Raw genomic sequence first — 15974 nt, forward strand, 5'->3', positions numbered from 1 at the left:
TAGAGGTAATAGGTTGTGTTGTTTATATCTTACAGTCTAACTATTTCAATTGAAAATCAAACCATCACTTCTTTTAAGAAATCTTTGGTATCCTGCTGACTTAATTACATTTGAAGCCTACATGAGGATGGAGATCCCTAAAGCAGCACATTCACAGTAACAACAAAAAAAATCATGCTTATAGTGGAACTAGTCCAGCACTGGGGTCAAGAAAATGATATGGAAGTAGAGGGTCTGTCACACAGGGAAGAGGCTGAGAGTGCTGTGACTGTTTAGCCCTGAGAATGCTCATGGGAGGGAACGAAGAAGACTGAGACAGACACTTCAGCAGTGCCAGTGAAAGGACAGGAGACAGTGCAAGAAATTCTACCTAAACCTAAGGCATATTTTGGTTGGGGTTTTTTTGCTTTTTTGTGTGGAGGTAAGGTTTGTTTGCTTGTTTCTAAATACTGTGAGACTAGTGAAAGTCTAGACTTAACTCTAAGAGGCTGTGGCATGTCTGTTTTTGCAGATATTCTAAACTCAACTAACTGGGAAAGTCCTTGAGCAGCCTGTACTAATCAACTCCACTTTGACCTGAGTGATCTGACTACACCAGAGATCCTTTCCAATACCAAGTCTTTGTCCAATACATGACTAAATGTCTCTTGCAAGGATGAAAGAAGTAATGTAACCCCTATCACACTATATCACATATTTAGTTATTATTAAAAAAAAAAAAAAAAAAAAAAAGAAAAAGCTGAGAAAATTGGGATTGTTCAACCTGAAAAAGAGAAGGCTTTGGGGAGACCTAATGGTTGCCTTCCTGTACTTTAAGGGAGCCTAGGGACTTTTCACAAGGGCATACTGTAGTGTCAAAACAAGGGAGAATGGCTTCACACTGAAAGAGATCAGGTTTAGATTCAATATTAGGAAAAAAATTCTTCCCTGTGAGGATGGTAAGGCACTGGCACAGGTTGCCCAGAGAAAGTGTAAATGCCCCATCCCTGCAAGTGTTTAAGCCCAGGTTGGATGAGGCTGTGAGCAACCTGGTCTAGTGAAAGGTGTCCCTGCCATGGCAGGGGGTTTGGTAATAGATGATCCTTAAGATCATCCAAACCATTCTATAATTCCATGATTTAATGATTTGAATCAACACTTCCTTGTTGATGTAGTGCTAACCATCAATGTGTCAGGACAGGCCAATATATTCTCTAGCTTTGCCCTATGAATTCATAAACATTACCAAAGTATTTATGATAAATGACTGGACACTATCAAAATATCCTCAGGTTAAAATAAATTACTAAAGTATACTAAGATCTAAAACAAGATAATTATTCCTCAGGTTTCTTCAAAATGTAACTTTTTACTTGAATTAGCAGCAGCTCAGTCTGCCAGAGTGTGGAGACAGTAACAGGTTGCAATTACCAACTGCAAGCACACACAGCTCCCTTGCCTAATAAATCATTCCTGCTGCAGATTCAAAATCCACTGACCTGCTTCCAAAATTTTTACACACTTTGCACACTTTTTCAATGCCCACAGGAGTCATAACTTACATTTTAAAATGAGAATAAGTTACTGTTAATTAAAGATAGAAAAGATTAAAAACCCCTACTGATTACCAACCCAAGCATGGCTCAGAATATAGATGTGGCTCAGATAGAAGACCATGGGATTGTGGGATGGATGGAAAAAAGCAACAAACCCTGAACTCAAGGCAGCCCAAGATGTGTGTTGTTATTACTGATAAGTAATTAAGTATATTTTGCTTAAAAGACTAATTAGATTTAATGCCTTTTAGCAGTGTAGTAATTTTGATAGTTGTAACTTCCTGAAACTGAAGATATAAAGACATAAGAAAAATCCCCATTTTTTATGACTAATTTTCATGTGTCTCCTCCATTCTTTAAAAAGGAAGAAAAAAAAAAGATTAATAAAAGGCTATTGAAGTCTAACCTTTTGGAGTACAAAGTTCACATGTAGCTTGACAACCACTACAGTAGAGAAAAGAATGGTATTTTTGGAATTCTTTGATTAATTTCTTCTTTTGCTTCAAAGGAACAGCAGGGTCATTGTCCATCTCTCGAATCAGTGCTAGAAGATACTGATTGGTTTGTTGCTTTTGATCTTCATATTCTTTAGTTGTAATGTGCTGACAGAAGGTGAAGCCTTTGCAAGAAATCAGAAGTTCAGATTAAGTTTCATGCATCATGTAAAAGCCTTGTATATAAGTATACTGATATTCCAGTTCAGATGTGATTACATCTACAAGCAATGTGAAATATACAGTTCTCCATTAAGAATGGATGGAAATTGAAACATTAATTGCAAAAATAAAGTTGAAAAGCAGTGCTACAAGTGCAGTATCATAGAAGATTCTGTCATGCAAACAGGCCTGCAAGACAAAGAGCAAATAGAGTTCTTACAAAGGAACCACAATGAAGAACATTACACAATAAGAATGGCACCTTGCATTTCATCCAAAGATTGCCTGTGAGTAAATCAGATCTGTTGCAAAGTTCAGTACCTCATACAAGTGAATAAATACTTTGGAGAAATAGTTAACTCTAAAACACACTACAAAATGAGGAACAGAATTTAGGAGCTTCTACATGAGTAGACAGCTGAGGATGGTTTGGGCACCAGAAGCAAAGGTGATGCAAGGGAGATACTCAACTCAGCACAACTTGGCTATAAAAATATTGTACATCTCTGCAGTAAAGTACTGCCCTGCAGGGACTCAAGCTCCTCTCTGGGAGGTGAGTTCTGCCTGAGGAAAGACTGGCATTCAGCTACTCCACAGACACTTTTCCTTCCTACATACATATATATATATATATATATATATAATATATAAAACATATATATATATATATATATATATATATATATATATATATATGTTAGAGAGCAATTTGGTTGAACAAGTGTCAGTTGCCTAAAGGGGAAAATTTCTAACTAATCCCTATTTACAAATACCATCATCTTTAGGCTTCACATAAAGAGTAGTATTAACCTGAGCTGCCAGACTTGTCACATGGACCTGCCTTTCCCTTCTTCTACACTGAGTTTTTCAAACATCAATACTTTTTATGGTTTAGTAGAATGAGATGAAGGAAAAAAGACAGCTCTTTCAAAAGGAGAAGCTTAGCAACTGGCAAAGAGATTAACTCTTAAAACTTCAGCATGGATCTTTAGTCCTGTGGTTTCAAGTATTTTATTAGATTAAAACCAATCCCAGAGCTCTCTTGCTGGTTTTAGTCTTTTTTATTTCCAGCAGACCTAAGGATGAGGCCTTACTGCAATTGACATACCCCTTTTCTTATCTGGGTCTCCCAGCCTCCCTTCATGCTCCCACCTAGACTTAAGAAGTTCATCAGCTAAGAATGCTCAATAGCTCCTAGAAAAGATTTTGGAAAGAAAAGGGAAAATAACACCAGAATACAAAGAAAACAGGAATATGCCATGCCAGAGAGCTTACATTAGATCAAACTGACTATTTCAACAAGTAGATGGAACCTATATTCATTTATAGATTGGAGCCCAAAAGTTAGTAGGAAAAATGGAGTATATGGTTTGTACTTCATTGTCTGTTCAGTGGGCCAATGGAGATCACACAGGCTCCAAGAATAATACAGACAGGCAGCTCTTTCCACTGTTGCTCATCTCTGTCTTCTTTGGCTAAACAATATGTGATTCTCAGAACACTGAACTGGAAGGAATTTGGACTCATTCCAGAACTCAACACGGATGGTAAAAGATTCTGTACCAAACTACTCTGGCAGCTGCTGTATTAAATATAATATTACACAGCAAAATAACTTAGTGCAGTTTGGTTCCCAAGTGGTTTCTCTTCAGTGTTCAAGCATACAATGCACTGGCAATACAGGAATCAAAGAAGAGTAAGAGAGAAATTCAATTATTTAAGCCAACCCTTTTAATCAGTGTTGCAAGATATTTTTGGCAGCAAGGCCAAATGGAATGTTAGCTCAAAAGAAATAAGCTGAAAAGCATTATCCCCACATACAAAAGGGTAGTGTAGCCTGAAAGGAAGGCATTTGACACTGGTGCACAAATCCTAAGATCTTAAACTTTATGCTTACCCAGAAAAGAGAGAGAGTTCTTCAAAACACTTAACAGTCAAAACACTAAACAATCAGAGTCTGTGCTCAAGTCATCAGAACCTTGAACTACTGAGTTTTGTGAAAATTTGTAGGTGTCTTATGGCAAAAATAAAAAAATACTGTTCCTAAATACAAAGTCCCATCAAGGAAGCACACTTTGCACTACTATTTCCAGAAGTAATTATTTGGTGAAAAAAATTAAAAAATTGTAATGTATCCAAACTAGATTATTAATAGAATCCTTGTTCTCCAATATAGAGACCAGTTTTGCAGATCACATATAATTTAATATTTGGTGTATAAGCCATTAATCCCCCTAATGCTTCACTTCTAGCAAAGGAAAAGAACAGTCTATGCACAATTATAGTCAACTGATCATAAATCAGTTTGGATGCAATAATTTACATGAAAAATTATCCCATCATCTACCTGAATTGATATCTGGATCTTGCCCTTCTAGCAAACTCTGAAGTCTCCTACTCGTTAGTTCCAGAAGAGTTAAAGGAGCCTGAAAATACAACCCCAAAAAACCCCAAAACATTACTAAAGCATTGCTTCTGTACTTTGATACAAATTTAAAAAATAGTTAAATGCAGAAGAATCAATGCCCACAATTATTTAGGTACACATTCAAAGTCTCTCACAGACCTGCACTAAAACACAGTTTTATTAAGACTTGTGTTAATTTCTGGTGTTTCTGGCCAAAGAAACAGGAAGCAAAAAGTTCTAGATGTTGTTTTCTGTGGCAAAAACTGCATTGTAAAACAAGCTGATTTCAGCTTTTGCACAAGGCTCTCAGTTGCAGCTGTCAGAGTGAACGACCATCCACTCACTGTCACTGTTACACAGTTCTGGCCCTAATTCCAGTGGGGAATCAAAGCCCCAAACCTCATGCCAGAACCCATAAAACAAATTTAAAAAGGGGGGTTGGCTGTGTACTAACAAATACAAAACCCTCACTAGCCACTTAATGCTTTCAAACTAAACTGGAGCTAATTAAAAATAATAATAATAATAAAAAATCTCCCATGTCTCGAGCTGAAGTTGGAATTGGAAATTGATGTGCTGTATAAAAATAAAATCCAGTATTTTAATGGAACCAAATTTCTGTGAAACTTGTTTTTATAGTGTAGAAGGTAAAGTTTCAACTTTTCATGTGTGACAATATATGTAACAAACTAAAGACATTATAAAAAGCCTGCATATTTACACAACTCATCAAGTTTCATAGAAAGGCTATTCTGTGGTTCTATTTGTTTTCTTCACTTTAGAAGTTAACATTCCAAAATACTGAAGGATCTTTTAGAGTTGTCATAGCTATAAACATACACTGGGGTGCAAGAGCATGCCATTTTTCTACCACTCAGAGTATGCCAGTAAACTTCTAAAGGAGAAAGACATCAAGATACCCAAATATTTAGTAGGGATTCATTACCAACAAGGTGCCAAAATGACCCTATTAAAAATTATTAATATTTTAAATATTTTCCTAATAAAAATTCTGTAACTAAATAGAGGATATAACTTATAAAGGACTGCAAAGAACTCAAAAATCTGTCCTCTATAGTCTGGAATAGCTTCTCACCCTATTTGGCTGTACTATTATGCTGTAGCAAATGGAACATTACACATAGTTTAATGTTTAAACTCAGACTTTTCATACTCCAAAAAAGGCAATTCATAGCATTTAACACTTAAAATGACAAAGCCAATGATGTAAGGAGAATGATACCTTGAAGAGCTCAGAGTGATTGTCCATCAGAAACTGAGTCAGCAGCTCTGCCTGTGGTTTTGACAGTGTCCTATTTTGCAAGATGAACTTTGTACAAGTCTTGATGATCACAAATCTGTTCTCAAACTAGAAAAAGCAGTACCCAGATTTGGCATTAGATTGACTTGCAGTGTGCTAGCAAAGACTAAGTATAACAGGATGCTATCAGTGAGAAACAGATCACACAGAAAGGCAGTAAGCAGAATACTTCTAACTGGACAAGAATGTTAGGTTTACTATGAGAAAATGCTATTTTTCACAGTAAGCAGAAAAGATACTTACTTGTTTTTGCAATCTGTAGCTCTCAGATTCTGATGCAATGACTAGGAATGTAAGGAGCCTGTGAAGTTCTTCACTAATATTTGGTGCTAATAACTTTAAATAAAGTTGTAATGCCTCTAGAGCTTGATCTGTTTTTCCTTTTTCTGCCATGGAGTAAAACAGCATATTCAATGTTACTATTAATTTTCAGAGTCATGAACACTTATTTAAATCCCAATAATAATCCCACTTTTGGGGGGAGGGTGGGGGGGTTGCTCCTTCCAAACAGAATTTCATGTTGTTCCTGTCATTAAAGGATTCTTTTCTCAACCCACAGGTTTTAATTTTTCCTCCCCGTCCAGGGAAGTGAGTGAGCAGCTTTGTAGTACTTAGCTGGCAGCTGGAGTTAAGGCACAACAACCCAATAGGACTGAAGCAGCAGCAGCAGCAAAGCCTATTTAGGTAGGATTAATCTTAAAATTGTATTTAAATGAAACTATTCTGGTTTACTTATATGCATATGATGGCAAAGTTCTCAATAGTCCCTTTTATAATTTTAAATAACTTCTATTACTAAAAGGGACCCTATGTCCAGAACTTTAAAATCTTATTCTGGTTAACATGAAAAACTTTATAGCAATGGTTTTAGTTTTATGTTATTACTTAGCAGTAGCAATAAGGCAAATTCTGACTTGGGGTAAGTAACTTTCACAGTAAGAGTAGTTACATATTGAAAGAATTACCCACAGAGGTTGGTGAATCTCTATCCTTTCAGATTTTCAAAATTCAGTTGGACCAGGCCCTAAGTCAATTGATCTAACTTTGAAATTTGCCCTTGTCTTGAGTACAGGTTCTTAATAGTGATCTTGAGCATTTCCTTCCAACCTAAAAAGTTTATCTGCAACAGCACTGCAAACAGTGTCATGATTCAGTCAATTGATGCATAGTGACATCCTCCACACAGCTTTCATCTGTATTCTTTGTTCCAGGTTGCTCTTACCTATAAGTTCTATAATTCCCAAATGAATATCAAAATCCTGAATGGCAAGAAGAGAGTCCTTCTTTTGACTGTAATACTTCATTATAGCATCAAAAAGAATCTTCTTGTATGTATTCAGATTGCTGGGGTTGTTAGTGCTTTGAGGTAGCTGCTGACTAACCATCACTAGGAATTGGTCAGGAAAATACTCCAAGCATTCAATTGCAGCATAGAGCCATCTGTCAAGCCTGTAGAAGGAAAAGGAAGTTTTACTGCTTGCTTTCAAATGCTCTACCTGTTTTTATTCTCACAGATTCATAGAATATTCTGAGTCAGAAGGGACAGACAAGGACCACTGCATCCAACTCCTAAGTAAAAGGGATGGAATCTGTGACCTTGGTGTAATTAGCACCATACTCTAAACAACTGAGCTATTGCAGAGTCCACTTAAGCCTATAAAGAAAACTAGATAGAAATAACCATGCAGGTACAGTCACATATATGAACCACATTGCTGATCTAGTTTATTAAGCAGTTTGTGTAGCTTATTTCACTATAGCAGTTCAAGAACCTGCTCAAAATTGGCAACTTCTATGTTTTTCCTATGCTAAGGCCATACACCCGAGATAAACCCAGATCAAAACAAGCTTCAATCATGCCAGACTGTCACTAACCCCAGGAATTCAGATAGTATTTAAAAATCAAACACCACCCCACCATTACTCCAACAGACACACTGAGAACCCACCAGGGCTAACCAGGTAAAAACAAAAGCTACAGAAGACTACAGAACCAGTTTATTATACAACTTACTATAAAAACATGAGTTATTACAAGCATCTGTTGTCTCTATATCTTTACTAAGGAAAGAATATGTCACCTAATTATGCACCTAAACTTCGGGTGTGTAATTTATTTTTGAAAGAAGCCAGAAGACAAGAGGAAAAAGTCTCAACCATTTTTTACAGAAGGAATATAAAATCATAGAAACATGTGGGGCAGAGGGACAACTACTTTTATCTGATTCTGGATCTAAAATAATTTGATCTGAACCAATGACAAGTTGCAAATATTATTTAAGATCCACAGAATCTTATTTCTATAATGGAGAACAAAGATTGACTATTTTTGTCAAATTAAATTACCTGCAATTTCACATTCTTCAGACATTCACATAAGCCCTGTCATATTCATTAGAAGTATATGCAAGACAGAGATCAGCCTAAGTACACTAAACAGGAACACTATCAAAGCAAGAGAATACTTAAAGAAAAGAACACTGACAACATGCAGCCACTTTTACATTCTCATTATATAAGCATTCTTCAGTGTTACAGCTTAGTTTCTCCTTTTGCTAATAATAGATGCCTTATTGACTTTTTATCTTCACACCACAGCCATCAGGAACTGTGACAAACAAAAAAAAAAGCTTCAGAATAAAACTTTTCAAGTTCTAATGTCTGTTACAGAGACCTAAGAGTAAAGAATCTGGTCTAGAAACTAGGAGTGTTTATAACACTCAAGGTTTAAAGTTCCAGTGTTTACTTAAAATGCTCAAGTGTCCAACTCTAAACATACACTTTTTGTGAAATCACCACTTCTGAAAATAAGTCAATCACACTAATGCCACCCCTGTCTACAAGTATACAAGCATAATGATGTCTATTTGTTCACTTAGCACAAATCTTTGATCAAGAGTAAAATAAAGCATTTACTACCAAATTAATTTCATAGATATATAACTTACTCGGGCAAGTTTAAGCTACACATAACCTCTCTGTCCAGGAAAGTATTTGAGATAATCATGTCTTCTTCTTTGCCAAAACTGTCTGATTTTGTCTTCACTGAAGACACCAAGATATCTTCTAGAAGGGGAACATCAATTAACTGCAGCAGTCGTAGCAGAGTTTGCTCTTTCCAGACATCTTCTATTACTGATACCATAAACAAACAAAAAACCCTCAGAAACAAGATCTTATGTAAACAACTAACCTTTGTTTTTACTCACTCAAGAATCTTTTAAGTGTTCAAAGAAAACATGGTAACAGCATAGAGTGAAGTTGCTGTGTTGGGTAAGAAGGGATCAAATAGGAATGATAAAAGTCTCCCCCATCATATTAGGAATCAGGATAAACTAATTACTAGAACAAACAAAAAGACAAGTGAAAAGCAAAGGAATCCATTAAAAAGATAATCTTAAAGCCTACTTCCTTCTGAAGTAGTATTTTCATAAACAATACCATTATGGAAAAACATAGCCCTGTTGTGCTTCCTTCTGTTTATTTACTACAAGCATTAACCCCTTTAACACTCATATAGATATTTTGTCATTAGTGACAGGTTAAATTTAGGTTTCCGTGGAAAATTGTTTAACAGAAATGGGGTACTCACTGCCAGATACATGAAGAACAATCAAGTTTAAAAAAGAAAGAATTCACTCCTCACCTCCTTTTGAGAGCAGGTGAGTTGGTTCATTAACTGTGATCTTTGGAGGTAAAGATGTATGAACATGTATTGACCGAAGAAGCTCCTCAACCCTCTTTTTATCAGCTGCTTCCAATGCCAAGGGGTTTGAAAGTGTTGTGTCACACTTTGTTCTGCTTCAGGAGGGAAAAAAACATTAGGTGTATAACAAATACTATTAGAAAGACACATTTGTCTTTCTGTTACTTACTAAATTGCTCTTAAGTCAGAACTTCAGGGCTTCATTATATCTGGAGTCAATCCTGCTACTAGAATTCCTATCATCCACATCTGCTTTGTGGAAAGGGGAGGATGCTAATTCCAAATTCTGCTTGCTAGTTCCACTTCATTTACCAGCTTTCAGTAATTAGCTCATTTATGCTGATTCTCAGATTTCAGCACAACTGATAGCAAAAATAAATTATTTCTAGGCTTATGCTACGGTGCCAGACTCTACTCCAAATTACACAGGGCAGACCAAAACACTTTACCCAAATATATCTGGTAGCATCTACAATTTAGACATGACATTTCTCAAAACTGGCACTGGTTTAGACAGACATAGCTTCATTTAAAGGTAATCCTACTTAACTCATTAAAAAAGAAGAAAAACAAGAATAGTTCAGTGTAACTCACTTGGAACATCTTTTTGTTTTCTGTTTGCAGATTTGCTCAGGAGATAAGCTTTCATTGTCCTTATTCTTTCTTGGAAGAAGACGATCAAGACTGCTATTTACAAATCTGTAGAGACTAGTGTCCGTGTCTTCAAACTCTGTTTCTTTCCCATTCTTGAATAAGTAAAGCCTGGCTCCGACTGGCTCGAACACTTTGTGATCCATCAACGCCTGGCATACACGGACCCCCTTCAGCCGAGAAATATCATTGCAGCTCAGGTACATGCTTTGCATAAGATGGCTCAGTACCACATCAACAGCATTGGAGCCAGTGAAACAGTTTCTGTATGTTTTCAGGTGTTGTCTACGTCTTTTAATTTCCACTTGATTGTGAAGGGCATGTATAATGCTATTCCACAGCTGAGTTGCTTGAAAAGGGCCATCACAGTCTGCAAAATATTAAAGTGAATGTCTTACAAATTTGTAAGCCTTTACTTTAATACTTGAAAAAAATGGCCCAGCGCAGCTCCGCGCCCAGCCCTACCAGCGGCGCTCCCCGCAGCCTCAGCTCCAGGGGTACAGCCGGAGGAAGCTCCTCTGGCCCCTGTTCAGCTGCCGAACCTCCCTAGCCCCGTTCTGCTCGCCTGCCGGCCATCGGGGTTGCCAACACAAACAATGGGCAGGCGCCCGCCCCTCGCAGCCCGCTCCGCTCCCCAGCCCTTCCGACACTGCGGGGGAAATCCTCCTGCAGCGGAGAGACGGGGATGACGCTCTTCGCCCACCTCGGCGCCGCCCGCTCCCCCGCCGCGGCTGCAGGTCGCTCTGGCTGCGGATCCTCCTGAAGCGCGGAGTCAAATACCCCGCCATGGCCGCGGCCGGGCCGCTGGCGGAAGCCGCCGGAGCGCATCACTTCCCGCCCGCCGCCCCCGGCCGCGCCCAGCGCCGCCCCTGCGGGTCGGAAGTGAGCCGAGCTCCGGCTGCCCCCGCCCCGCCGCCGTGCCCGCCGCCGTCGCTATGGAGTAGCCGCGGCAGGACGGGGCCCGAGCGAGAGACGGAGCCGGCGTGACAGGCGGCCCGCCGGGCCCGCAGGGCGACGGGCAGCCGGGCGCTGCGCCTCAGCTTCCCGCGGGCTCAGGTGAGAGGCCGCGGCCGGGTCGAGAGCGGCTGCCCGTGGCCTGGTGGCGCTGCGCTGGGCGGGCAGGGCCGGCCGGCTCCGCGGGGGCTGTGGTCTCGGGTCGCGGGTGCCGGCGCTGAGGGGAAAGGCCGCCCCGGAGGCTGGATGCCGGGCAGGGCCGGGCGGGGACAAGCCGAGCTGCCCGAGCCGGCGTATGGCGGTCACCTGCCGCCTGTGGCCGCCCGGCCCCGGCGCGCCGCTCCCGCTGCCCCGCGGAGCGGGAGCGCAGCACCGGCCCTGCGGCGCGGAGTGTAAATAACAGCAGCCCGCTCTCGCTGTAAGCAACAGTGACTACTTCGTCCGGGGGGACTGGCCCAAAGGAGACTTGTGCAGCGCACGGCTGGCTTTCACCTGTCACCAGGCGACAGTCAGAACCCTGTTCGTGGATCTCGTTCCGTGGGGTTTGGGAGGGATTCAGCTAAAGCTCAGTACCGAAATGGTGCATGAAAGTTAAGAAGCTGACGTGCGGCGAGAGCAGCTTTGCACAGTGTTTCGTTGCGTACGACCCTCTCGCTGTTTTTGTAACAAATGCAAAAGACGTGTTGTTCCTGAAAAATGCTGGGGTTTTGTCCCTTTGTTTGCAGTGACTCAACCGTTCCAGCGCTTCCGAGGGTTGGTCCGGGCTCGAGACAGGTGGATGGGATGCGGTGGGCGCCGTGCAGCCGCTGCGCACCAGCCTTGGTTCCCAAAGGGGAATGAATCCCAGCTTGTTGTAGTTCAGAACAGTGGTAGCGTATGTTGTGCTGCTGTACGGCGGGCACCCACAGCCATGCATGAGATGAAGCTATGAATTAGTTTGAGGATAAATGGATGAGTTTCTATTATGCGGGTGTTTTTACATGAGTGAGAATTGAAAAATGGTGGACAGTCTTTGTTTTGTATTTCAACGGTTTGTATTTCAACGTTTTGAATGTTTTGCCTCCTTTCTGGGTGCAGTGTTGGTTGTTGCTCACTACCTTGCTAAGTGATTCTTTTCTTCATGCTGCCGTATGATTGCTGATGTACATCAGCATAAAAACCATTTCTGATTGTGAGGGGCATTCATGAGAAAAACATATTGAACATTCAGAATTTTTTAGGATTAATTCCAAATTTCATGAACTCAGAATCAGTAGCATTAGTATTACTTATGAAATTCAAACAGGAAGAGTTCTTAAACATTTATTGCATGTGCTGTGTTGCTTGTCCAAACACTGTTACACTTCAGGTTTTGCATTTGTCGCATTTATTACCTTTTAACTTAAAATGCATTGAAATTCAAATTTCATTGTGGGTGACTGACTTTATTGCCACTTGGTTATTAGTTTTTTTAGACATACTAGACCAGTCTTAACTGAATGAATAACTTTGCCTACAGTTGAGAACTAGACTTGCATATTTCAGATGTGGTTAACTTGTTACAATTTTTGGTATTACAGTTGCTATCCAAAACAGATATTTTTGGTGGGGCATGAATTTTCTAGGTACACTGCTCCTGTTGATATATGTAGATTTTTTACTGAAGTTTGTGGTCGCAATCATTTTTATAAAGCAAAATGTACTATTTTAGCTTACATTCAAATCTTGATGAGAGGATTTCTACAAATTTACAATTAGGTGGGTGTAAATTTAAACCCCATCTGCTTATTGAGAAATAAGTTTCTTGGTACTATTTGCTCAGAAGCTAAATTAAACAATAGTTTGCCTGCTGTCAAGCTGGAGGAGAACAGGTTGAACAGGGTCTACCAGGCTTGAATTTTAAATTCTGACACTTCTGATACTGGAATGCTGTTGGCATTCGAACCTAGTAGCTTTTCCAGGCTACTCACTGCAGTTAGTCTGTCACCCACAGCAGAGGGCACTTCTGACTTAATGAATACTACACCATTTTTCCATCTGTGTAGAGATGGTTCTTTTCAGATTTACACAAAGGAATTTGAACATGCATGCCCATGCATTTTCTTCATAATATTTCTGCAGATAATTTTGTAAAGTGTTTTATTGGTTTTGAGAGTCCTAACAAAAGATGGTGTTGCATTGGTACAAGAGAATATTTGATGGCTGGGAGTGAACAAAACAATGGGAAAAACACAAGATCTAAACCCAAGTAAATTAGATTTTGGATTATCTTAAACTCATTAGGATTGATTTTATAGTCCTTTAGCATATAGAGTTTGCCAACAGAATAGCTAATTGCTGAGAGCCTGAGCTAATTGCTGAAATGCCTATAGCTCCGTTGTAGAATAATCCATGATCCTTGTTTGTCCCTATCTATTTAATGAAAATTCCTTTATGCATATGTCAGTGTCTTCATAGCAGTTTGGTCTAGGGCTGCACAGTTAGGACTTGCATGAATCATCAAGTAAAATTAATTAAAAATTATTAATTAAAATTAATAATATTTCAAATACTGAAATAAAATTATTTAATAAATTAATTCTGTGTTTCCACAATTTATTTCAAGGTATGATGTCAACAAAACACTTAACTGGACACCAGACAAGTTTGTAGTTATTCTTAAGATTGTCTTGTTGATTTCAGAAAGTTTCTCATATCTAAAACTCACAGTCCCCATAATTGAGATAAACTCCACCCTTGACATGCTTGTAATCACATGTGATTCTGCTCCTGAGTTGCCCTGTTGAAATCATAACTACTATATCTGATTTGAATATGAGCATTTGAGAGATTGAGATCTGTGCAGCTGGATTCCTGTCTTTTTAAAAATACATTTTCTTAAAATTCCTGCTGGGGGTTTGTCATTTAGTAGGATGACGTTGTGTCACTTCAGCTGACATGGAAATTGGAGAAACAGCTATGGAGCCCTGGCATTAGTGTGTTCCTGCATGCAGCACTGCACTAAGGTTTGCTTGGGGCTTGGCTAGTACTGCTACACACAACTGCACTGCAGTGATTTGTTCCATAACACAGGGAACTTTTTAAGAAGATTTGTTCAGTATGTTTATTACCTCTTTGACATTTACAGACCTCTACTGCAGGTCTGTCTTTGCAATTGAAACCTAATCAGATTATTTGTCCTGATTTGTGGTGGAATCAAATCTATAGTACCAGGGAGAGGAGGAATGCGTGTCCAGGTAACTTCAGTGTGTTTGATTTTTGATGAAGTTTGACTGAAAGATACAGATGTCTTTACATCTTACTTAAAAGAGAGACTGAAGAAATACCCTTAAATGTTACTTTTGAATGTACTGCATAATACTGGTTCCAGGAAATAATTTCTTCTTGCATTCTCTCTCTTTTTCTTTGCTTACACAGTTAAGGAAGATAAATGTCTATATTTTTTTTTCTGTCTGTTTGCTGCCTTCATTCTTTCTTGTGTATACATTATCAGAGTAAAAATTGTATAAAGGGGACACAGGCTTCAGAACTTGTATGTGTCAGAATAGGCAAGTCAGATTTAGTATGAAAATATAGAAAACTCTGAAAGTGCACACTACAGGGGAAGATTAAGTAAATTGGAAGCTGCCACAATCTTTTAGCTCTAAAATTTGAAAGGTGAGCTGAAAAAAGCTTCCTTGTACAATTTTGGTTAAGCATAAAAAGATGTTGTCTTGCTTCCTTCCCTTGCACTTAAGTTCATTAATAGGTGAATCATACAGATGGTAATATCAGCAATTGGATGGGCAAAATACTGAATTTTGAGCTTGCAGTTTGAAAAGCACTGTGTAGGAAAGAATGTTTTTTACTTGCTGTTGGTATAATACACATCCATTATTTTGCTGGCCTGGGATCTTAAGCAGTCCTTTGCTTCAGACAAATGAGTTGTTCTGTGAGCACTGGAATTAAAAGAGTGTGTTTTCGTTCAGATTTCTCTTGTTAATGGATACTAATACACAAGGTGTGAACCTTTCCTGTTCGGGGGCAGTTTATAAATCCTTTGCATTATTTGATTACTATTTTCAAGAAATGGTTGAATTGAGAGGACCATGAAACCTTTCTTTTCTTGTCTTTGTAGGATAAGCCATTGGTGCAGATTGCAACCATGGAGTCCATGCTGAATAAGCTGAAGAGCACTGTCACAAAGGTGACAGCTGATGTCACCAGTGCTGTCATGGGAAATCCTGTTACCAGGGAATTCGATGTCGGGCGACATATTGCCAGTGGAGGCAATGGTCTTGCTTGGAAGATATTTAATGGAACTAAAAAATCAACAAAGCAGGTGAGTTGTCAAGTAAAGATCTACATTTATAAACATGAGATTACAGATTGGTTGGTAGCAATTGGTAAGTGGCAGTTAAAATCCAACTGCACAGACTTCTGTTAAGGGTACTGAAATGGCACAAAGAACTCAGCAATATTTAGGTATATTGTTCTCAGCTCTGTAAGTGATACTTGATTTAAGCCTTCATTGTTGGAGAAAGAAGTGGTTCTGCATTCATAGAATAGAATTTGGAACCAAGATCAAGAATTCATCTGAGTTAAAAATTATCAGACAAGGAAGAAGTTTGCTTTAACATGGATTGGTTCGCCAGTTTGTTGTGTCTTGCAGATTTATTTTGGTAACTGTTCTGGATTTTTACAGTTTAAAATAACTATGAAGTATGTCATGATTTGTTGTCAGCAGAAGACACTGTAGTTTTTTGCTCAGCTACCATACAGAAAT

General features: G+C 39.1%; 2 protein-coding genes across 5 annotated transcripts in view; one reads left to right on the forward strand and one right to left on the reverse strand.

The window, feature by feature from the left end:
• Positions 1-830: 830 nt before the first annotated feature.
• DEPDC4 (DEP domain containing 4) lies at positions 831-11117 on the reverse strand. 3 transcript variants are annotated; one of them, XM_079304876.1, is made up of 9 exons: positions 10980-11117; positions 10220-10646; positions 9566-9717; positions 8868-9054; positions 7142-7368; positions 6163-6305; positions 5842-5967; positions 4539-4617; positions 831-2154 (listed from the first exon to the last, which is right to left on the reverse strand). In XM_079304876.1, exons 1-9 carry the CDS (start codon positions 11062-11064, stop codon positions 1937-1939), a joined length of 1644 nt encoding a protein of 547 aa, XP_079161002.1. In that variant the 5' UTR covers positions 11065-11117; the 3' UTR covers positions 831-1936. The 3 variants fall into 3 exon arrangements, with proteins under 3 accessions (XP_079161002.1, XP_079161001.1, XP_079161003.1); XM_079304875.1 differs by having other exon boundaries at positions 9566-9720; XM_079304877.1 differs by lacking the exon at positions 4539-4617 and having other exon boundaries at positions 1950-2154; positions 9566-9720.
• Positions 11118-11130: 13 nt separating this feature from the next.
• The window catches only part of SCYL2 (SCY1 like pseudokinase 2), a 29963-nt gene continuing 25119 nt past the window's right edge, over positions 11131-15974 (forward strand). For both annotated transcript variants that reach the window (XM_079304865.1, XM_079304866.1), the window contains exons 1-2: positions 11131-11332; positions 15327-15530. In XM_079304865.1, coding sequence (XP_079160991.1) covers positions 15354-15530 — 177 coding nt within the window. In that variant the 5' untranslated portion in view covers positions 11131-11332; positions 15327-15353. The remainder of the gene's footprint in view (positions 11333-15326; positions 15531-15974) is intronic.

Source organism: Erithacus rubecula (genome assembly GCF_903797595.1).
Source record: "Erithacus rubecula genome assembly, chromosome: 4".
NCBI classification, from domain to species: domain Eukaryota; kingdom Metazoa; phylum Chordata; class Aves; order Passeriformes; family Muscicapidae; genus Erithacus; species Erithacus rubecula.